At 39.1% G+C, this 23,332-nt stretch overlaps 1 protein-coding gene across 21 annotated transcripts in view; it reads left to right on the plus strand.

Annotated features, from left to right (window-relative positions):
• Positions 1-13,979, plus strand: part of EIF4G3 (eukaryotic translation initiation factor 4 gamma 3) — a 345,052-nt gene extending 331,073 nt beyond the window's left edge. For all 21 annotated transcript variants that reach the window (XM_066270204.1, XM_066270207.1, XM_066270205.1 and 18 more), the window contains 5 exons: positions 128-226; positions 3,928-4,074; positions 8,014-8,098; positions 9,880-10,026; positions 13,440-13,979. In XM_066270204.1, the coding sequence (XP_066126301.1) occupies positions 128-226; positions 3,928-4,074; positions 8,014-8,098; positions 9,880-10,026; positions 13,440-13,621 (660 nt within the window). In that variant the 3' untranslated portion in view covers positions 13,622-13,979. The remainder of the gene's footprint in view (positions 1-127; positions 227-3,927; positions 4,075-8,013; positions 8,099-9,879; positions 10,027-13,439) is intronic.
• The last annotated feature ends 9,353 nt before the right edge of the window (positions 13,980-23,332 follow it).

Raw genomic sequence — 23,332 nt, forward strand, 5'->3', positions numbered from 1 at the left:
TATCTCAGTTTCAATGCTAAGAGTCCTAAGGAAAAGATTTGATTTTTCAGTCTTAGCAGCTGTGCACTCTTATTTTTTTCTCCTGCCAATGTAAAACTACTTGGATTTCAACTTATCTCTGTTTCAGAGCCATAAGAAAGTGGGAGCTTTGTGGAGGGAGGCTGACCTCAGCTGGACGGACTTCTTACCAGAAGGGGAAGATGTACATAATTTTCTCTTGGAGCAGGTAAACAAGGATGAGACTCATGCCTCCCTGTACATGTTTTCAGTCCACAGTTGAGAGTATGTGTATGTGGAAGACCAATTTAATTCATACACAAATTTTTTTATTACACACATGATTGGCACCCCTAACCCCGTGTTGTTCAGGGCCAACCATAGTAGGTCTACTTTACAGAGGATAATTTCATTAATATTCTAGTCATTAAAATTAGACCAAAATAGGAGTCATGGTCAAGGTGTCACTTTAAATCTATTTCAACTATGCATTTATGAACTATAGATAAAAAAATAAAATAAAATTTAAAAGATTTAGTCACACTTAGAAAACAAGCTATGTATCTCCATGAACCAGAAATGAAACTGATAAATAAAGCAGGGTATCAGAGCTAAAGCTGCAGGTTATCTGGGTTTGAAAGCAGATAGAGACAACTAGAAGTTATTTCTTCAGGTGACAGTTGCTAAAATGCCCTTTTACAAGGTAGAGGATGGAAGATAGACTTACAGCACAAAACCATAAATACCATAGGTAAATAAGTGCAAGCAAGTAGACAGTCTTATAGCCAGAACTACTGTTGTGGTAACTGAATCTGGAAATCCACAATAAGGTAAAAGACCCAATGGTCAATATAGTCCAGTGCTAAACAAAGAATTGTGGAGCCTGACCAGGCAGTGGCGCAGTGGGATAGAGCATCGGACTGGGACACGGAGGACCCAGGTTCAAGACCCCAAGGTAGCAGCTTGAGCATGGGCTTATCTGGTTTGAGCAAGGCTCACCAGCTTGAGCCCATGGTCGCCGGCTCGAACAAGGGGTTACTTGGTCTGTTGTAGCCCCCCCCCCCCCCCCGTCAAGGCACATATGAGAAAGCCATCAATGAACATCTAAGGAGCCACAATGAAGAATTGATGTTTCTGATCTCTCTCCCTTCCTGTCTGTCTGCCCCTATCTGTCCCTTTCTCTGTCTCTGTCACAAAAAAAATTTTTTTAAAAATAAAAAATAAAAAAGAATCTACACATCCAGGAATTCAATGAGCACCAACAAGGGTAAACTCTAAAGAGATTCACTTCAAGATACATAGTATAATGAAACAAAGTAAAAAATAAAAAATTCTTTGAAGCAGCAAGAAAGGAGACTGGTCATATTGAAAGAATCTTCAATAAGATTAACAGTTTCTCATCAGAACCTGTGGAGGTCAGAAGACACTGGGATGATATATTTAAATGCTAAAATTTGAAAATTGTCAACCAAAAAAAATGCTGTATCCAGCAAATTTTCTTTAAAACAGAAAAAAATTCTCAAATTTAAATACTGAGTTTTTCACCAGTAGAACTGTCCTGCAAGAAATGCTATAGTTCTTCAGGCTTAAAAAGAGGACATTAGAGAGTAACTCAAAGCCATATAAAAAAATCAAGATCACTGGTAAAAGTAACTACAGAATAAATAGAAAAGTATTGTTATATTTTTGGTTTGTTGCTCTTTTTTTTTCTTTCCTATATTATTTAAAGGGCAAAATCATAAAATAATTTATAAATTTGTGTTAAAGGGCAGTCAGTATAAAGATATAAGTTATGAAAATAACATGAAGTGTTTTCTCATATAATTTTTATGTGACCACTTGTAGGTATATATCCAAGAGAAATGAAAACATGGGACCTTGTTTTGAAGTCAGATAAACCTCGATTCAGATTCTAGTTTTTTACCACTCAATGTCACTTTTAGAAAATTACTTGATTTCTCTAAGCTTCAGATTCCTTGCCTATAAAATGCTAATAATTCCTACATTGTAGAATTTTTATGAGGAATAATGAGATAATGTTTTGAAACACTGAGCACAGAGAAATACTCAGTAAATTAGGGATGTTGTTATTAATTAAAATGTTTAAAAGGCAGAAAAAATGAGACTCCAGAAAACTTGGCCTTCCATATCCTGACTTTTAACTTTCTTATAAAATACTTTAATGCCCTTTTCCTAGGAACACTAGTACATTCTGCGAAAGGTAATGGTGAACTAATTCACAAATTTGAAGCCCAGCCTTCTAGAATCAGGAAATCAGATAACTTACACAAGAAATACAAGAGTTCTAAGAAACAAATGTTTCTCTTCAGTGACCAATAAGAATTTTATAATTCACCACTGATTCCTTTTAAGAGTTTAAAGGCTTTCATTTGCAAGTTTTATGTCATATTTTATTATTGAGCACTATATTTCATGTTTGGTTTTATTGTTGTGAATTGCTCTCAGACCTTAAATTATTTCTTGAGGTTTGAGGTTGGTTAAATAGGTGTTCTTTGTAAGTGTTCTAATACTTCAGAGTGTTAGAATAAATTTGGAGAGTGTTTCAAGGTTATGAACAGTCTTGATCACCTCTTCTTAAAAGAACTTATACCCATCATCTTGTTCTTTTGTGTGTATATTGAAGTATCAGGTGGGGTATTTAGTTTATCAAAATAGAATATGAGAAATTGCAGTACTTAATCATGTTTCTGAATCTTTGCAGGAAAATATTATTTAGAAATTTAAAAGTGCTACATATTTGGCAAAGACAATTAAAATGATAGGATGAAAATAATTTTTTTCACAGATTTCAAGGTGTTTTTGTTTTTTGTGGATCCAAGGAGGGTATAGGAATATGTCAGTCTTTGAAAGTATTAGAGAAAACTTATGTTAATAATCTGTATTTTCGCCTGACCAGGCTGTGATGCAGTAGATAGAGTGTCAGACTGGGATGCAGAAGACCCAGGTTCAAAACCCCGAGGTTGTTGGCTTGAGTGTGGGTTCCCCAGCTTGAGAGCGGGGTCGCTGATGTGAGCGTGGGATCATAGACATGACCCCATGGTCGCTGGCTTGAGCCCAAAGGTCGCTGGCTTGAAGCCCAAGGTCGCTGGATTTGAGCAAGGGGTCACTCACTCTGCTGTAGCCACCCGCCTCCCCCCCCCATCAAGGCACATATGAGAAAGCAGTCAGTGAACAACTAAGGAGACTAAGGAGCCACAACAAAGAATTGATGCTTCTCATCTCTCTCCCTTCCTGTCTGTCCCTATCTGTCCTTCTCTCTGTCTCTGTCATACACACACAAAAATAATAATAATCTGTATTTTAATCTTTATCATTTTTGCATAGTAAAACTTCATAAAGCAAAACATGCCTATATACCTTAATGTCTTATGCCCTTGGAAATAGCCAATAATTTTGATTATTGATTTTTTTTAACTACCTATATAAGAGTTAAACAATTACATCATCAGTTCTCACTTGGATTCAGAATGGTCAGGAGGTATTTGAAGGACTTAACAGAACCAAAATCCTAGAGTTTTGACAGCTGCTGTACGTTGATACTGATATTAAGTCATATGCTGCAGTTGAGGAGTCAAATTGTGCCCTAGCTAGTAGTACCCCTGCCCTGCTTTAGAGCTGTGTCACAGCTGAGAGCGGGACTGAAGCCCAGATGATCTGGAGGTAAGCATACCCTGGAGGTAATTCTAGGGGTTTTGTTTGTTTGCGAGTAGAATCAGAAATACAGTATAAAAAGTTGGAGGAGTATTCAGGACTGTGATGTGAGATCATCTTTCAGATCTATAAATAGAAAATGGTTTCTGCTAATCATATTGACCCCCCATGTAAAGTGGAAGCTATAGCATATGACTACTCTCCTCTCAGAGTGGCAATGGTGAATTATATTACTGTGTTTAACATTTTATGTTTCAGAAGTTGGACTTTATAGAGTCTGACAGTTCCTGTTCCTCTGAAGCACTTTCAAAGAAAGAACTCTCTGCTGAAGAGCTATATAACCGACTCGAAAAACTCATTATTGAGGACAAAGCAAATGATGAACAGATCTTTGACTGGGTAGAGGTATAACGACTACATCACTTTCCCTGATAGCTTTACAAGACATTCTTAAGAATGTCCTTAATTCACGTAGTTACCCTGTCACTTCATGGGAGTTTTTAACTTGAATGAAGTTTGTTTTCATTCTTACATGTATGTGTATTTGAAATTCTAAGGTTTATCTATTTTTATAAGATTCATAGGTCAAGTAAAAAATACTTGGAACATAAGCCATTTTTCTGGGTCTCTCCTTAGGTTAGGATATACCCTACATTTTACCATTCAAAAATTTACATTTCTGAGTGTTCTTACATTTTAAATATATCCTCGATAAAATTAACCAGCAATATGTAGTTATTATGAAAAGTGTGGACTTAATACAGTCCCTTCTGAAACTTTTAGACCTTATTTATTTTATGTTGTGGAGTCTGTTGATCATGTCTGTTTTTAACCTGTTACTGTATTCTTTTATATAATAATTCTTGTTTATGTAGGTATGTTTTATTGGTGCACATTTCCCATGGTTTCTTATAATAATCCAAGTCAAAGGAAAGCCATAGAGTCCTCTCCCTCTTTATAAATCCCCTTTCATAGTCCTTCTAATAGGTTTTATTTCTTTAACCACTTCCAGGCATTGAGAAATAATGAAGCTTCTGATAATTTGGGTTTTTAGCTATTTTCTCCCATGTCTGTACAAGATAGATCTAGCGTCTCACCTAGTTGTCTTCTGCTAGTTGTGAAGGTCTGTTATTGTGGTTCTGCCTCCCTCTCTAGGTTTTTTCATTCTTTCTTGCAGTCTGTACATCCCAGCCCTCTTCTGGTTACTGCTCTCCAGACATCGCCACACTGAGCTCCGATTGCTTTTTCAGTCATGCACTCCCCATTCTTTCATGTTCTCAGCTTAGCCATCCTCACCCATCCTGAACTGAAGCATTTTGGTCCCGAACCCAAATGGGGTTTGTTTGTGTGTTCATTTACTTAAAATAGACACATTTTTAACTGTCAGAACATTATATATTCTGACTTGTTCATAAAATTTTCTTGCCATCTTTTTCACTTTGTATTCTCCTTTCATTTCACTAATATGCCAACCATATCGTCACCCAGCTATGGGTAAAATATGAAGATGTAGGGCCAAGGACAAAGCAGCATACTTTCAGGGACCAGGCTGCATCCCGTGGACACTTTCAGCTCTTAACCTGTTTGCTATGTCACATCCATTCTACTGTCTAGTTCTTTTCATCTGGTCTACAAGGGGATCTCTATCATTAGATCATTGGTCAGATGCCTTGCTGAAGTCCAGAGAAGTAATGCCTGTATCCATCTGAGCCACCATATAACTGATCACATTAGAAAAGAAGAGGTTAGTTTAGCATGGCTTGTTTCTCTTGTTCTTTTGTGGTCCTCTTAGCATAACCATCTCTTTCCCCTCTCCCTTTTTAACTCACTCATGTGATAGTTTGTTGTAATATTTAGCATTGAATTACATCAAGCTTGCTGGTATGTGATATTGACGTCATACACCTTCTTTCCTGTTTTAGAAATCTGGTCATTGTTTACACATTTAACATCATTCTCTTCATGATATTTCTTAGACCTCCATCATGAGCAATTTTGCCTTTTATTTTCACATGTATTGCAAAATGATGTTACTTTTACCTCTTAATCCATGTTGGACTTGATTTTTTTAATATAAATATATGTATCATCATTCTGCTTGTTATTCTTAAAGAGAAGACAAAGGGTAAATTTTACTGAATGTAAATTATACCTACTAGAGATGCTTTAAAAAAGAGAGCAAGAAAACAAGAACAATAGTAGCTGAGTTCACAGGAAATAGAGATATCCATTGCTGTCTGAGCCAGTGTGTGTAAGTCTGATTTTGCTCCCATCTCAATTAGCAGGCCCATCTTCCTTCTTGTTCTTGCCCATTTTTGTTAATACCTTTGCTTAGTCTGTAATGTTCTTGACATTTTTCTTCAGGTCTTTTCTGCTCTTGAATATTAGAATTACAATATTCAGCTTTATTTGGTAGAAGAATTCTGTAGTTCGTTTCTTTAAACTAGAAGAAATAGTCAAATGATTTGGAACTGGGATTTATTATCTAATTACATTTAGCTAATTTGTTTCTTTTTCTCAGACTCTGCTTGAAATCTAACCCTACGGGGATTTCAAATGATAATTCAGTGCTTGAAATAGCTCTAGCCTCCTATTTGTAAAGTATTTTAAGCCAGAAAGGAATGGTGTGTTTTTATTCTCTCATTTATTCTTCAAAAATAATTGTTCAGACTTTAAAAAAGTAATTTCTGAGACTAGACCAGCTTTGCTTCAACCTAAATAAAATATTTCTTAAAGAGATATAGGCCCTGACTGGTTTGCTCAGCAGTAGAGTGTCAGCCTGGTGTATGGATGTCCCGGGTTCAATTCCCGGTCAGGGCACACAGAAGAAGCGACCATCTGCTTCTGCACCCCTCCCCCTTCCCTCTTTCTCTCTCTCCTCTCTCTCTCTCTCTCTCCCCCCCCCCTCCTGCAGCCATGGCTCAATTGGAGCGAGTTGGCCCTGGGTGCTGAGGATGGCTCTATGGCCTCAGTTACTGAGCAATTGAGCAACGCCCTAGATGGGCAGCACATTGCCTGATAGGTGGATCCCAGTCCAGGTGCATGTGGAAGTCTGTCTCTCTGCCTCCCCTCCTCTCACTGAATAAAAAAATAAAAAAATAAAGAGATATAAACCAGCAAATGATTGTAACCCAGAAATCATCTTGAAATCTTTTATATGTGGCTCTTGCCCCCTCTATCCTCAACCTTAGCTGTCAGCAGTGGCACCACATGTTTCTGTTCTGTGGGGACAGAGCAGCAGTGAAACCAGAACTGTAGCACGGCCCTCCTTGGTCAGCTCTGTCCGTGACTTGCATAACTGGCCATCTCACTTGTTCACACTCTTCATTCTGCTCTCAGGAAACTGCCAGTTCCTCCCAAGTGATGTTTGAGGTTAGCTAGGCAACAAAGAGAAAGCTGCTAGTTAATCTATGTCAGTTCTAAAATTCATAAACATTACATTGATCATCTCTAAAAATCTTTGACATTCTTAACTTTCTAACACAAAAGTTTATAATGACATCTTTTTTTTTTTCCTAGCCAATCATTTTAAGACCCTCTTGGGAAAATACTGTGCTGTGCTATTTCTTAAAAGAGCTGAAATAAGCATTACTTCTGTTCACAAGCATAAGAAACAAATTTTGGGAAAGGATTTGACATCCCTGCCTCGAGAATGTTTTCTTTTGTTTGTCATTTCCTTTTGGTACTCATGTGGTTTAGGACAGTGTTTTAGAGTAAGAAGATAATAAGAGAGTATCTTAAGAGAAATAAACTAAAGTATAAATTCAGGGCTCATTTACTTAACATATATATATATATATATATATATATATATTGCCATATTTGAAAAGAGTAACACTTTTGTCACCACCTAAAGGTTTTGTTTGAGGCAATGCTTGAGATGTCTTTAAATCAACATTAATATTAAGATGAAGAGTGGTGTTAGCACACCTAAAAAGAGTTGCATAAGACTGAGAAAAGTAGTCTTTACAATTCAATGTGGTTGTGGTATAGTTCTTTCAATGGTATAGATTTGAGTAAATATCTTAATATGGGTTATTTATTGAGGGAAAAATGTTTTTAAGTCATTGCACTTCCAAATGCATATGGTACACAGCACTGTAATAGAATGAGCAAGCACAGGCAGTAACACCACCCCTGAAAACTAAATACTGCTACTTAGAACATTTTCAGACAGAACTGGCAATAGCCTAAATGTTTTCCAGTGAATCAGGAGATAAATTTTTGCAAGAAGGTCAAATGTGTCCCCATCTGCCCTTAGTGCCAGATGAGACCTAGTTAAGAGAAATAATTTCTCCAGTGTATTAGGGTACCTTTAACTGTTCTATTTACTTTTGATATCAGGCTAATCTAGATGAAAGCCAGATGAGTTCACCTACATTCCTTAGAGCTTTAATGACAGCCGTTTGTAAAGCAGCTATTATAATAGGTAAGTAACATTTCCAAAGGCAAAGCTTAACCTCTGAAATCCCCACTGTGTCAAATACTGATGTTGGGGCTGAGTTTATATTGTCTGTAAAACTTGCCCTGTATAGCTCAGTTTCTGTACAAATGGTTGCCATTTCTGTCTGCAATGCCTTCGTGTCTCGGGGACGACTAGCTGCTCTGCCTGAATGGAGCCCAGATCTGAGCAGCTCCAGCATGCCTTTGGTTGTTTCATACTGCGGTGCATGTAACTTTTCTACTTCACATTAAAATTTATGAATTTACTTTTCACCTCCAACATTCAAAACCTCCTTCTTCCACTCAAGAGTTATAATGAACAGGTTGATTATTTTTAACCTAATAATATCAGTCAAAGACTAACCTCAACAGGAAAGCCATTTTATATAAATCCATAAATGAGGAAAAATAGCAATTGCTTCTTCTGCTTTATGCTGACTTTTATGTAAGACAGTTTCATTGAATGTTGATAAATTTCATAGATGGATAGGATTAGGGTTGGTAGAAACCCTAATTAATCCAAGCTGCCTATAATATTTAACAATGTTTATCAAGATCATCTAGTTAGCCTCAGATAAAAATCTACATTTCTGCCCCGGCAGGTTGGCTCAATGGTAGAGCGTCGGCCTGGTGTGCAGAAGTCCCGGGTTTGATTCCCAGCCAGGGCACACAGGAGAAGCGCCCATCTGCTTCTCCACCCCTCCCCCTCTCCTTCCTCTCTGTCTCTCTCTTCCCCTCCCGCAGCCAAGGCTCCATTGGAGCAAAGTTGGCCCAGGCGCTGAGGATGGCTCCATGGCCTCTGCCTCAGGCGCTAGAATGGCTCTGGTTGCAACAGAGCAACGCCCCCTGGTGGGCATGCCGGGTGGATCCCGGTTGGGCGCATGCGGGAGTCTGTCTGCCTCCCTGTTTCCAACTTCAGAAAAATACAAAAAAAAAAAAAAAAGAAAATCTACATTTCTGTCACTGAAATAGATAAATAAAATTCATCAGCTTAAAAGTGCTTCAGAATTTGCAGCCTTTCTTTATCATTTTAGAAGATAGCAAGATTTTCTGTCAGGTGAATGTTTTTTCAATGTTAATTCTTTATGAAATGAACAAGTGAAGGAGAAAGTCTTTATTGAAAATTTTAAAATCATTTCCACTATCTGTGGAAACATAAGACTTTGGTACTGTAAAATCACAGTTGGAAAATATAAAAGCTGCTTTTAAAAACAAGATGGTGTCCTCGTGCTAAGTTGCAGAGGAAATAAAACCTCGTGCTTCTTGGCAGAGGATGCTTTTCCCCAGCCCCATCCCACCGTGGAGGCCTTCTCCCCAGAAGGCCTTGAGCAGATACACTGTCACTACTGTCACATTAGTGCTCATCTCCCTGTAATAAATAATAAAATGGTTCTAATTCTTTACCCTTTTGAAAAGATTTGCATGAGCTATCATTGTAATTTCCTTTTTAATGTTTCATTCCTAGTTTGGGATGTCATTAAACCACTCACTGTAGCTACTTCATTATGATTAAAGTTAAAGAATTGGGTACATGACTCCCGAGGGAACCGGCATTCAGAATACATCCCCCTCCATGTTTTTTTATTATTTCAGGAAGACTGTCCCATTAAGACTTTCAGAACATTTGAAATTTCAAAATCTTTGCATTGGACCCTCTTGCTTCTTCTGTTCTTATAGAATCATATGTGTCTTAATGAATCAGAAACTAAAAACAGCTCTGTGTATTAATTCCTTAAATGTAATGCTTGGTTCTTCTATCATGCCTAGCTGACTGTTCCACCTTCCGAGTGGACACTGCTGTTATCAAGCAGAGAGTGCCGATCTTACTCAAGTACCTAGACTCGGATACAGAGAAGGAACTGCAAGCACTTTATGCACTACAAGCATCAATAGTAAAACTTGATCAACCTGCCAGTAAGTTTACATTTTGGTACAGTTAACCCAAATAATGGTGAGATTTATCCAGCCAGAACTTAAGTGATGGTTTGATGGCTTTGAACAGTGGATAATAGAAGAATTGGCCCTGGCCAGTTGGCTCAGTGGATAGAACATCAGTGTGGTGCATGGACATCCTGGGTTTGATTCCCGGTCAGGGCACACATGAGAAGCAGTCTTCTGCTTCTCTCCCCCTTTCTTCCTCCTCCCCTTCCACAGTCAGTGGCTTGATTGGTTCAAGCGTCAGCCACACGGGCTGAGGATAGCTTGCTTAATTCGAGCATGGGCCCCAAACCGGGGTTGTTGCTGGGTGGATCCCGGTTCAGGCGCAGGCAGTGGTCTATCTCACTCTCCCCTCCTCTCACTTAAAAAAGAAGATGATGATGAAGAATCACTGGTAACAAAATTCAAATAACCAACAACTTTAATAAACCTAAATTTTTTATGTACGTGACCTTTTTTAGAAAATGATAAGAAAACTAGTTTAAATTAGATATTTAATCCTTGCTCTAAGGAAGGCTGGATAATAAAACTTTCTGCAATGATGGAAATATATCTGTACCATGCATTGTGGCAGCCATGAGCCACATGTATGTATTCTTTGAGCACTTGAATGTGGCTATTGTAACTAAGGAACTAAATTTTAAATTTTATTTAAATGTAAATAGCCAATGTGCAACTAACTGGTGGTGGCGCAGTGGATCGTCAACCTAGGGTGCTGAGGTCCCAAGAGGAGGTTCAAAACCCCGATGTCGCCAGCTTGAGTATGGGCTCATCCGGCTTGAGCCACCCCCCAACCCCCATTAAGTCGCATATGAGAAACAATGAGTAAACAACTAAAGTGATATACCTACGAATTGATGCTTATCTCTCTTTCTCACACTAAAAAAATTTAAATTAAAAAAATGTAAATAGCCACTGTGGTTAGTGGCTACCCTATTGGACAATGCAGGTTAGGGCATCATGGTAGTATATAATTTTTCAGTTTTTTTTGACACAGGTCTTAATAATGAAAGAGAATGATACTCTTCAGAACCCTCAGGCACCCAACAAAGACATTAAGGCATTTTTAGGCTAGTTTTCAGTTAAGGGTTATGATTAATTCTGACTAATCAGACAAATAAGGTAACTTGACACCTAAATCTTGGTGATACTGGTAAATTAACCTAATTGTATTAAATCTTGAAAATTCGGTTGAAACTTATGAAATAGATACTACATGGCTATTTTAGAGACAGCACTGAAATAGTTCTTTGGTACTTCCTTAGGTTTTAACTTTTGAAAATTTTCCTTCTCTGCTAGTACTAATGAATCCCTGTATGACAGCAATTTTCAGCTGGTACACCGCAAGAATTTTTAAAACATGCAATATCTATTTAGTCAGGGACAATGATTTCTTTTTCCTTAGATTGTCAAATAAAAAAAAATATGACAACAGCCAACACAACAAGAACTATTTAGTGTGAATCAGTTATACTTTTTTCTTTTATCAGATTGCAAAACATACAGTTGGTTTTTTTTTTTTGGTGTGCCACAGAATTTTAGAAATCAGTTTATGTGTGCCATGAAGTTGAAAATTTGAAAGTCACTGCTTTAGGAGATAAATATTGAAGACTTATTCTAAGTCTGAATAAAAATTAATCTGTTTTCTCTCTCTCCAGGCCTTTGAAAGGTTGTTTAACATTATGGCTTCCTTTTTCTGTTCTTACAGGATAAGAGCACTAACTTTCCAAGAGATGGTTAAGTAGTTGGATGAAATTGATGCCGTGTGTTCAATTAGTCAAATCTTACATAATTAACAACTTCAGTAATCCCTGGAGAGTTGTTGAATTTTAGACTTACCACCAAAATTCACGGCCACTTGCTTCCATTTTCCCATAGACGAACTGGGGTTTAGAGAGTGAAGTGACTTCAGTATTAGGTTGACTAATAAAGTTACAAAACTAAAGAAATTTTTTTTTAGAGAGAGGGATAGATAGAGTCAGACAGACAGAAAAGGAGATGAGAAGCATCAGTTCTTCACTGAGGCACCTTAGTTTGTTCATTGATTGCTTTCTCATATGTGCCTTGACCAGGAAGCTCCAGCCAAGCCAGTTACTGGTTGCTCAAGCCAGCGACCTTGGGCTTCAAGCCAGTGACCATGGGGTCATGTCTGTGATATCATACTCAAGCCATATGAGCCCACGCTCAAGCCGACAGCCTCGGGGTTTCGAACCTGGGTCCTCTGCATCTCAGGCTGACTTTCTATCCACTGTGCCACTGCCTAGTGAGGCTAAAGAAAAATTTTAATAAGACTCATTCTAAACCTAATATTTATTAGCAATTATTGTTTATTCCACTACCTCCCTCCATTAATATGATCAACAAGCTGACTTTACATGAATTTTAAGAACCCATAATGAAGGAATTCTTTTTTAAGAGAGAGACAGGAAGGTGGGGATGGGAAGGGAGAAACACAAGAAGCATTGACTCATAGTTGCTTCACTTCAGTTGTTCATTGATTGCTTCTCATATATGCCTTGATTGGGGAGCCAAAGCCAAACCACTGACCCCTTGCTTAATCCAGTGACCTTGGGCTCAAGCCAACAACCTTTGGGCTTGAGCTGGCAGCATTGGGACATGTTGATGATCCTGCACTTAAGCTGATAAGCCTCTGCTCAAGCCGGCGACCTTGGGGTTTCAAACCAGAGCTCTCAGTGTCCCAGGTCTATATCCACTGTGCCACCACTGGTCAGGCCATAATGAAGGATTTTTTTTTTTAAAGAATATATAAAATCCTCCATGGGGTTTTATATCCTAACCAACTTTTTTCTTTTTAGCAATAATATAAACTAAGTGTTCATTGTGAGAGCAGAAGAATTAAAATTGCCCAGATCATCTGAGCATTGAAACAACAATTGACTCATTTCACTAGATAAAATCCAGATGAGGTATTTTTTTACCCATTTTCCATATAAATTACTGCTTTTTATTGTAAAAATATTATTAGAAAAGGAGAAAGTACACCCTGTCTTTTCCTCCCAAAATTTGTAAAAATAATAATTTCATTGTAAAATTTCAAACAATAGAGAAATGTATAAAATAAAAAATATATGTTATATATTTTTGAAGAGTTTAGGTTGACAACTAAAATATTAAACTTGGCAATATCAGAAAATATTTCAATTTGATAATAACAGGAATAAGAAATCATTTCAGCTGCTTAAATCTTCTTTTCCTGTTCTTTAGACAAGTTGTTTGGCTATTATACTATCAAGAGAGAGTATAATGAATTGTCATGGATGCTCTTCTCTGGTGAATGAATTTGCATTCATTCACTGCTTAGAAATACCACCTTTCCTTCACAACCACAGTGCCCCCAAAACTGAGCGTTTATTTGCACTTCCTTCCAGATTTGCTACGGATGTTTTTTGACTGCCTGTATGACGAAGAGGTCATCTCCGAGGATGCCTTCTACAAATGGGAAAGCAGCAAGGACCCAGCCGAGCAGAACGGGAAGGGCGTGGCCCTGAAATCTGTCACGGCATTTTTCACGTGGCTTCGGGAAGCAGAAGAGGAGTCTGAGGATAACTAAAACTTCAAATACACAAAAAAGAAACAAAGGAAATAATTTAAGTATTTTTTTAAAAAGTTTCACGTCTTCGCCAATCACAGTGCAGCAAGGCCAATTCTCGCAGAAACCCCCACGTGTGCACGAGTGGGAAAGGGGAAAGAGAAAAAAGGTGATCATGGAGGAAAAAGGTACTGGAAAAAAGTAAACTTCAACTTGAGGGCGGGAGCACTAAAACCAAAATACATGTATTATTTATAGAAAATATTTTCTGTTATAATCTTTTCTTTTTAAACGAGGACTCATACTTTAAAAAACACATCTGTTTAGCAAAAAAAAAAAGTTGAGAACTTTTAATTTATTTTAAGGACTGCAAAAGCCAGTGTAATTTTTTAATTTGCAGTTTCTGTAAACAACTTGTATAATAGAAAAGCAGAGAAATAAATTTCCCTCCCCTTCAGATGCACCTCACGTTTGTTTTAACATAGTAGTTCAGATTTAAGAAGGTTTGGGGTGAATAAGGTAAGAAAGGTTTTGTTTTTTTTTTTGGCATCAAATCTTTCTGCCTGCCTCTCAGCTTGCTTCAGAAAATTAAAAAAAAAATCACACTAGTAATCAAAACATACATAACCTTGGAACAGAAGGAAATGCTGTGGACCAGAGAACTCCAAGAATTGTTAAAAAAAAAAAAAAGTGCTACCCTTGGAAAAGTACTCTTAATACTTTTGAAATCTTTAGAGCAACTATAAGGCTTGTAAATACATAGAACAAATATTTAAAAAACAAAAAGAAATTGACTCAATACTATTTCTTTTCACTTTCAAAATATAAAGAACAAAATAAAGACAAACATTGCAAGTTTAAAAGAAAGTGACTCTCCTTTTGACAGCTGCTGCATTGTGTGCCCATTTCTGAGAGGTGCTGTTTATTGTCTCATCCAAATCACTCCTGGGAGCAGGGAGGGTGTGGAGAGAGAGTGAGAGAGAGAGTGTGTGTGTCTACAGTTGGGAAATGCAAGCTACCTTTGGGTAAGGACGGCACTTGACCTTGGGTGAGAGAGCCCTTCTGCAAGTCTAGGGAAGCTTCTTTCCAATGCCAACTAGAAATACCTTCAGTGTGGGAGAAAACCGAAGGGCAATTTTTTAAATAACTAATTGTTCCACTGTATGTATTATGACTAGGGACACTAACTTGCTTTGAGACTACCACTGCTGATTTTTAAGTCATCAGTTGCCTCCAAAGATGTCTTCTAAAGAATGAAAGAAACCAAAGCTAAATTACACTTTTTAAAAAGTGGGCGTGGGGATTAAAACCAAACCAATACCATGTGTGAAAAGCACATTGTTCCCCAACTTCATCTTCACTCAAACCATTCTGGTGAGTATAAAACCAACTCTGGTTTGGGCCTTTCCTTCTCCTGCAGATACTAGAGTGCTGTGCATTCTGTTTATTTTCTTCTTTTATGAAGCTATAGTTTCTAAAGATGGTTTTCCATTTCAGTTGTTGGTGGGTCATCGCTTTACAAAATGTAACTGTTAAGAAAGGCTACTCCCAAATACACAGTCTTTGTATTTTGTATCTGGATAACCAGAGTTGTCCTGGCTTCCATCGCTGAAGAAATATTTACATTAAGAGACTTGGCAAGATTTGTGAAGCAAAGGAACAGAATTTTCCATAGCAATAACAAGTTTTCTTCAGAATGTAGTTGAACGCAACACAGGGTTCCCACTACCTGAGCCCACAGAGCCCATTCCAGTCACAGGAAACTGTTCTCAAAGAATCAAGCTCTGAGTGTCCTATGACAGGCCTGTGACAGCATCTGTCATAAAAAATGGGACCTGAAACATTTGTTGTCTGGGAGTCTGGCTGTGGACTCTTCCTGGGATTCCTCAGCTGGAAGAAGCAACCTGACTCTCTGACAGACTGAGTTTCAACAGTTGCCAGATTTCAAGTGCAAAGGGTTCTAATCCAGGAATCCCCTGAGTGATGTACGTTTCTAAGCGGCAGCATCACCCACAGGAGGTGTAATGGAGGGAGTTTAGGAAAGCAGGTTGAAACTGCCTTTTGGAAATCAGTGGCTGTGTTTTAAGCGGTCTGGCCAGGAAGGAGTATCAGGCAGTAGTGATTGCCTATTCATCAGTATTTTATTTCATTTTTATTTTTTAAATATTTGTTGATTTTTGAGAGAGGGAGAGAAGGGGGGAAGCAGGAAGCAGCAAACAGTAGTTGCTTCACACATGTGCCTTGACCAGGCAAGCCCAGCGTTTTTTCTACTGTGCCACCACAGGTAAGGTATCTGTCAGTATTTTAGATGTAGACAAGTGTAAGGAATGGAGGAAAGAAAATAGTATTTTTGGACAAGTCCAGGGCTGAGAAAAGCTTCAGATATAAATAACTACAGTATAAAAACAGAAATAATTGTTTAAAATCTTAGCTATAACATAAAGTATGATGAGACTACAAAGTTACTTTTGGCCATCTTGTTGCTTTATACACAGAATGTTGGAATTAGAAGGATTACCTAATGATAAAATACTATATGAGCAAAGTGGGATAATTAATCCCTAATAATATTAACTTAGTAACAACTGAACTGCAAGACACTGTCATGATTCTTACCCTCTTCACAGTCTTCTTATTGGAAAACAGGGTTTGGGTGGTTTTGGTTTAAAATAATTGGTGATATGGCCAGCACTGACATGCCTCCACTCCTTCAAGTTGTCATAAAAGCTCTTAATGGACAGGTTCATTAATGAAAATGTCTAGTTCTTTAATTAAGATGCTTTGCTATATGCCTGTATTCAAACCAGTTAACTTATAGCTATTCAGTAAATAAAATGAATTTTTCATTTTCCAGCAAAAGAACATGAAGCCAGTTTGCAGCTGCATCATGAACTCGGTTTATTCACCAGATATTTACTGAGCACCTACTGCGTGCTAAGTGCTGGGAATATAACAGTGAATGAACAATCTCTGCTTTCAGGGGCTCACATTCCTGAAGACAGCAAGCTAGAGGTTCACACGTGGCATCAGCGGCCCATCCCACTAAGCAGCATGTGCCGCTCATGACCCCGACAGACCTTTTATTCATTTTCTGTCTTATTTTTATGTATCAAGATGCATTCTAGATTATTGGCTGCAATTAAATCCAAAGACAGGTTTATCTATTCTAGAACCACTCTCCAGGCAAATTTTGATTCTGGGGCTTTTGACATACCTTTTTGTTTCAAATGGCTCCACTCAAATCAAAAGGATTCTAAGCTAGGAAAAAAAAATAGTCCAGCTTTTGGATCTCATTCTGTGTTTTTATTACTCAAGTTTTGCTCTTTAAAAAAAAAAAAAAAAAAGGGCCCTGGCCGGTTGGCTCAGCGGTAGAGCGTCGGCCTGGCGTGCGGGGGACTCGGGTTCGATTCCCAGCCAGGGCACATAGGAGAAGCGCCCATTTGCTTCTCCACCCCTCCCCCCCTCCTTCCTCTCTGTCTCTCTCTTCCCCTCCTGCAGCCAAGGCTCCATTGGAGCAATGATGGGGATGGCTCCTTGGCCTCTGCCCCAGGCTCTAGAGTGGCTCTGGTCGCCGCAGAGCAACGCCCCGGAGGGGCAGAGCATCACCCCCTGGTGGGCAGAGCATCGCCCTTGGTGGGCGTGCCGGGTGGATCCCGGTCGGGCGCATGCGGGAGTCTGTCTGTCTCTCCCCGTTTCCAGCTTCAGGGGGAAAAAAAAAAAAAAAAAAAAAAAGGTGTAGATACCAGCTCTTCAATTTTAACTGTGCCATTGGTGCTTATACCCTCCTGCAGTCTCCCTTTTGACACTAAGTTAATAAGTTCTGATAACCCACTACCATCGGACCAGCCAGTCTCCCTTTTGTAGAGAGACATTTGACACTACTTTCTTTTTGTTTGCGTTGCTTTTTTCTTATTGAGATATAATTCACGTTACAGATTTCATCCTTTTAGTGTGTACAAGTCAGTGATTTTTAGTATAGTCACAGTTGTGCAACTATTACCACAATCCAATTTCAGAACATTTTTATCATACCAAAAAGAAAACCCCATACCCTTTTGGTTTCTCCTTATTCTCCATTCCCTTAGTCCCTAGGAACCACTAATCTGCCTTTTGTTTCCACGGATTTGTCTATTCTGGACACTCACATAAATAAAATCAAATGTTGCATTGTGGCCCTGGCCAGTTGGCTCAGTGGTAGAGCGTCGGCCTGGCGTGCGAAGTCCCGGGTTCAATTCCCGGCCAGGGCACACAGGAGAAGCACCCATCTGCTTCTCCACCCCTCCCCCTCTCCTTCCTCTCTGTCTCTCTCTTCCCCTCCCGCAGCCAAGGCTCCATTGGAGCAAAGATGGCCCGGGCGCTGAGGATGGCTCCATGGCCTCTGCCTCAGGCATTAGAGTGGCTCTGGCCACAACAGAGCAATGCCCCAGGTGGGCAAAGCATCGCCCCCTGGTGGGCATGCCGGGTGGATCCCAGTCGGGCACATAAGGGAGTCTGTCTGACTGCCTCCCCGTTTCCAGTTTCAGGAAAAAAAAAAAAAAAAATGTTGCATTGCTTTTTGTTTTGACCTCCAATCCAGCACTTAGCAAATGATCAAACCTCACTTGTTTGCAGGTCAGGGACCTAGCGCTGGGATGGACCCTGATTTTCTCTGTCTTTGATTTAATTTTTGTTCTTTAAGCGTAATTTCTTTTGATAGAATGACAATTCTGTCAAAAGCTAATTCTGAACAAATCCTGAGAATTCTTTTTTGTGTCACCTCATGGACTTGATGTATCTGACCTGGGATCCCTGACATCCTGGCACTGGTAACTAGGGCCTGGTCATTTTGACTTCTCATTCTTCTCATTTATTGCTAGTTGAGTAGTTTTCCTTGGCATCAAAATTCCCATGTAAATTAAAGGCCACTACAGTGTACTCTAGAAAGGTTAAGAATAGTTTGGCTTGGAGTTCAAGATTTTACTTGTCCTTTTCATTGAGATATATTTGGACTATTTATTGAGTAGCTTAAGGCTGCCTACTTGTCATGAGAGTAAAATTGGTCAGTAAAAAATAAAAATGCCGGCCCTGGCCAATTGGCTCAGTGGTAGAGTGTCGGCCTGGCATGTGGAAGTCCTGGGTTCAATTCCTAGTCAGGGCATACAGGAGAAGTGCCCATCTGCTTTTCCACCCTTCCCCCTCTCCTTCCTCTCTCTCTCTCTTTCCCTCCTGCAGCCAAGGCTCCATTGGAGCAAAGTTGGTCCGGGCGCTGAGAACAGCTCCATGGCCGCCTCCTCAGGCACTAGAATGGCTCTGGCAGTAACTGAGCAACGCCCCAAATGGGCAGAGCATTGCCCCTAGTGGGCATGCTGTGTGGATCCCAGTTGGGTGCATGCCGGAGTCTGACTGCCTCCCGCTTCTAACTTTGGAAAAATACAAAAAAAAAATAAAAATAAAAATGCCACCTGACCAATGGTGGCACAGTGGATAGAGAGTGCTGACCTGAGACGCTGAGGTCCCAGGTATGAACCTCCAAGGTTACAGGGTTGTCAGCTTGCATGCGTGATCATGAACATGATCCCAAGGTCACTGGCTTGAGCAAGGGGTCACTGGCTCAGCTTGAGCCCCTTGGTCAAGGCACATATGAGAAGTAATCAGTTAACAACTAATGTAATGTAACTGTGAGCTGATGCTTCTCATCTGTCTCCCTGTCTCTCTCCCTTCCCCTCTCTCTCAAAATAAAAAAGGATAAAAATTGCAATAAAAAATGTTTTAAAGAATAAAAATGCCTTCAAACAGAACCTCTACCACAAGTTTGTCCCAGTTCATTAGTCTTACAGAGAAGATCGCCTTTCCTATTCAATAAGCTTGAACTATAGGTCTCTATACCCTTCAGTAGTTTAGGAAGAGATACCCTATGTACTAGTTTCAAACATTACATATGTTCCCCAAAGGGAAAAATGATAATCCATCAGTGTTGGTACTACCAAGAAAGAGAGAGAGAAATAGACATTGTATTACCAAATTATGAAATGATTTATATATCAAAGAAATAAGCTACAGAGAATCATGTGCCAAATGTTTTTAAACGTTTCATTTTGAAATAATTTAGACTTAAAAGTTTCAGAGAAAGTTACATAGTTCCATGTACCCCCTCTCCTAGTTCCCCCTATTATTAACATCTTATATTAGGACATTTGTCAAAACTAAGAACCCAGCATTGGCACATGGCTATTATCTCCAGACTTTATTTTGGATTCATCAACGACCTCTTTCTAGTCCAGGATGCAATCCAGGATACCACAAGGCATTTAGTATGACTCCTTAGTGTCCTTTGGCCTTTGGTAGTTTTTTTAATCTTTCCTTGTTTATCATGACCTTGACAGTTTTGAGGAGTACTGGTTAAGTATTTTGTATTTTGTAATAATGTCTCAATTTGGGTTTATCTGGTGTTTTCTCACAGTTAGACTGTGGTTATGGGGTAGAAATACCATATAAGTGGAGTGCCCATCTCATCTCATTATATCAGGGGGTACATAATACCCATGTGACATCATTGGTGATGTTTAATTTTGACTATATGGTTAAGCTGGTCTTCACTCTAAAGTTTTTTCTTTTTCCCCCTTTTCTTACTCAAATCTGTTTGGAAACTAGTCAATAAGTCCAGCCCCCATGGGGGAGGAAGGTAGGTGTGAGAGAGAATTAAACTCTACTCTGTTCATGTAGTTGGGAGAAACCCCCTCATTATCTGTGTGGGATATGTTCCAAGATCCCCAGTGGATGCCCAAAACCGAGGGTAGTACTGACTCTAAAAATACAATTTTTTTCCTACACTTAGATTTCTAGGATAAAGTTTAATTTATTTATAAATTAGGCACAGTAAGAGATTAACATCAGTAATAACAAAATAGAATAGTTGCAACAATATGCTGTAATAAGTTATATTTATGTGGTCCCTTGTTTCAGAAGATCCCTTGCCAAAGTCTTTCAGGCCTAATGCTTTCTGGCACAACACATTGCTGTCAGTCAGAACAGCTTTTCTGTCCTGTCTTCCACCCACAAGTATAATGCCTTTGACATCTTAACTAAGCACTTACCATGCATTGTGGGCGTAACTTTTGCAGTTTGATGTACAACAGCAAAACTAGCATGAATTCCTTCTTCACAATTTCACAGATTTGTTCTTACTGTAGATCTTAGCAATTTCAGCATACTAAATTGTCTTTGTTGAGAACTTTCACCTTTTGACTTAAATAAAGCTCTTTACAAAGGTTCTCCTTGGTATATGTGAATTGCCAGCATCATTAAAGTTGTGCTGTGGGGTCATTAATAAGTAAAATAAGCACTGTGATACCACCACAGTTGATCTGATAACAGAGACAGCTACTAAATGACTGAGTGGGTAGCATGTACAGCATGGAGATGCTGGACAAAGGGGTGATACCCATGCTGGCGGCATGGAGTGGGACAGGGAGAGATTGATCATGCTACTCAAAACATCATGCCGTTTAAAATACGATTTATTTTTGGAATTTTCCATTTAATATCTTTTGACCACAGTTGACTGTAAGTAATTGAAACCACAGATAAGGGGGGTGGTCTCAGTGCTTACATTACTTGGAATTCTCCTGCAAGGAAGATTTATCTCTTCTATTTGTTTCTTTATTCAGTCATATATGAGTGTATGACTTGCACATTTATTTATACCTTAAGTTACAACCACATGATTTTGTTGCTCAGATTGCTTCAGCTTTGGCCTTGGGCACTCTTCCAAGTAGGATCAAGTGTCCCTTTGTCCCTCATCCTTTTTATATCACTTTGTAATATTACAAGATGCCACAAGCATATCTTATATTTTCCCTGCCCTAGACCTAGAGTAAGCCTTTTTTTTTTCAAGGAGATACTGTTGTTGTTTTTTTTATTTTATTTTTTTTTATTTCTTTAGGGAAATGGTGTTTAGAAACTAAGATCTGAGCATTGGGTGAACTCATTACTACTGGTGTCTCTACTTCTAGGTTTACCAGCATTTTAAACTCTAATTTTTAACTGAAGGTGAAATCTTGCCAGTTGAGTATTCCAGTTTCATAGGAACATTATGACTTTTAGAAAACATGCTTTTTTTTCTTTCCTTTTTTTTTTTTTTTTTAATGTGCCCTAGACACAAAACAGCTCTGGCCACCAACACAGACATCAAGCTAAGATGAACTAAGGATTGTACATCTGCTTTGCCCCTGACCGATATTAGAGCAACCCACCAATCAGGAGTCTCCTTGCCAGGTGTTTGTACTTCGTTATAACTCTGGTATCCAAAATACTCAACCCTAAAAATGTGCCAATCATGCTTTTGCTCATCCTATTAACAAGAAAAAAAATTAGAGCTGTTCTCTCTTACTATGATTTAACTTCCCTGTAGCTAACAGTATTCAGAGTCTACAAAGGTACCACACAGTGCAGTGTCTAAATGTTAACTGAGTGACTCAGTTAAATAAGTCTAATGGAGCCTGACCAGGTGGTGGCGCAATGGATACAACATTGACCTGGGATGCTGAGGACCCATATACAAAATCCCAAGGTCATCAGCTTGAGCACTGAGTTGCCAGCTTAAGTGTGGGATCGTAGACATGACTTCATTGTCACTGGCCTGAGCCCAAAGGTCATTCACTGGCTTGATGCCCAAGGTTGCTGGCTTGAGCAAGGGGTCACTAGCTTGGCTGTAGCCCCCCAGTCAAGGCGCACATGAAAAAGCAATTAACAACTAAATGCCACAACTACAAGTTGATGCTTTTCATCTCTCTCCCTTCGTGTTTCCCCTCCCTCTCCCACTTCTCTCTTTCTTTCCCTCTTGCAGCCAGTGGCTCGATTGGTTCGTGTGTCAGCCCTGGGCACTGAGGATAGCTTGCCAGTCATACACATCAGCCTCAAGTGCTGAGGATAGCTGAGTTGACTTGAGCATCGGTTCCAGATGGAGGTTGTCAGGTGGATCCCAGTTGGGGTGCATGCAGGAGTCTATCTGTATCTCCCCTCCTCTCACTTAAAAAAAAAAAAAGAGAAAAGAAATACAAATTCAGCCCTGGCTGGGTAGCTTGGTTGATTAGAGCGTCATTCTGAAACACAAGAGGTTACATGTTTGATGCCCGGTTCAGGGCACATACAGGAACAGATTAATGTTTCTGCCTTCCTTCCTCTCTCTCTGAAATAAGAAAAAGAATACAAATTCACAGACCCCAACCAATAAATCAGAATCTGAAGGAGCCCAAGAAACATTTTACTTAACAAGCTCTTTGGTGATCCTTAGGCACACTGAAGTTAGAGAACCACTGCCTAGGAGTACCACCATTTACAAAGTTCACCAAAACAAGTACTGTTTTCAAAATATTTAGGGTTTTGTTTTATCATCTGTAGTGCAAAGCAATAAGCTCTTCCTACATCACAGTATCAGTGAGATAATAAATGTTAAAACATTTTGTAAGCTTTAATTTGCTGCACATTGCAGGATGTCATCTAATTCAGCCTTCTTCCCAGCCCTGTGATATGTAAATATAAGGTAGTGCTGCTTCCTTTCAACAGGTGGGAACCGTGAGCCACAGAAGTTATGTACCTAGCAAATGTCAGAGGTGAGACTTGCATTTGGTTTTCTGGAAGGCCGTGGTTTCCAAACAATATTCTCTTGAACCATAGTGATATATACTGCTCACAAAAATTAGGGGATGTTTTATCGCTTCATATTCAGTTTTAAATATCCCCTAATTTTTGTGA

Source organism: Saccopteryx bilineata, chromosome 3 (genome assembly GCF_036850765.1).
Source record: "Saccopteryx bilineata isolate mSacBil1 chromosome 3, mSacBil1_pri_phased_curated, whole genome shotgun sequence".
Classification (NCBI taxonomy): Eukaryota; Metazoa; Chordata; class Mammalia; order Chiroptera; family Emballonuridae; genus Saccopteryx; species Saccopteryx bilineata.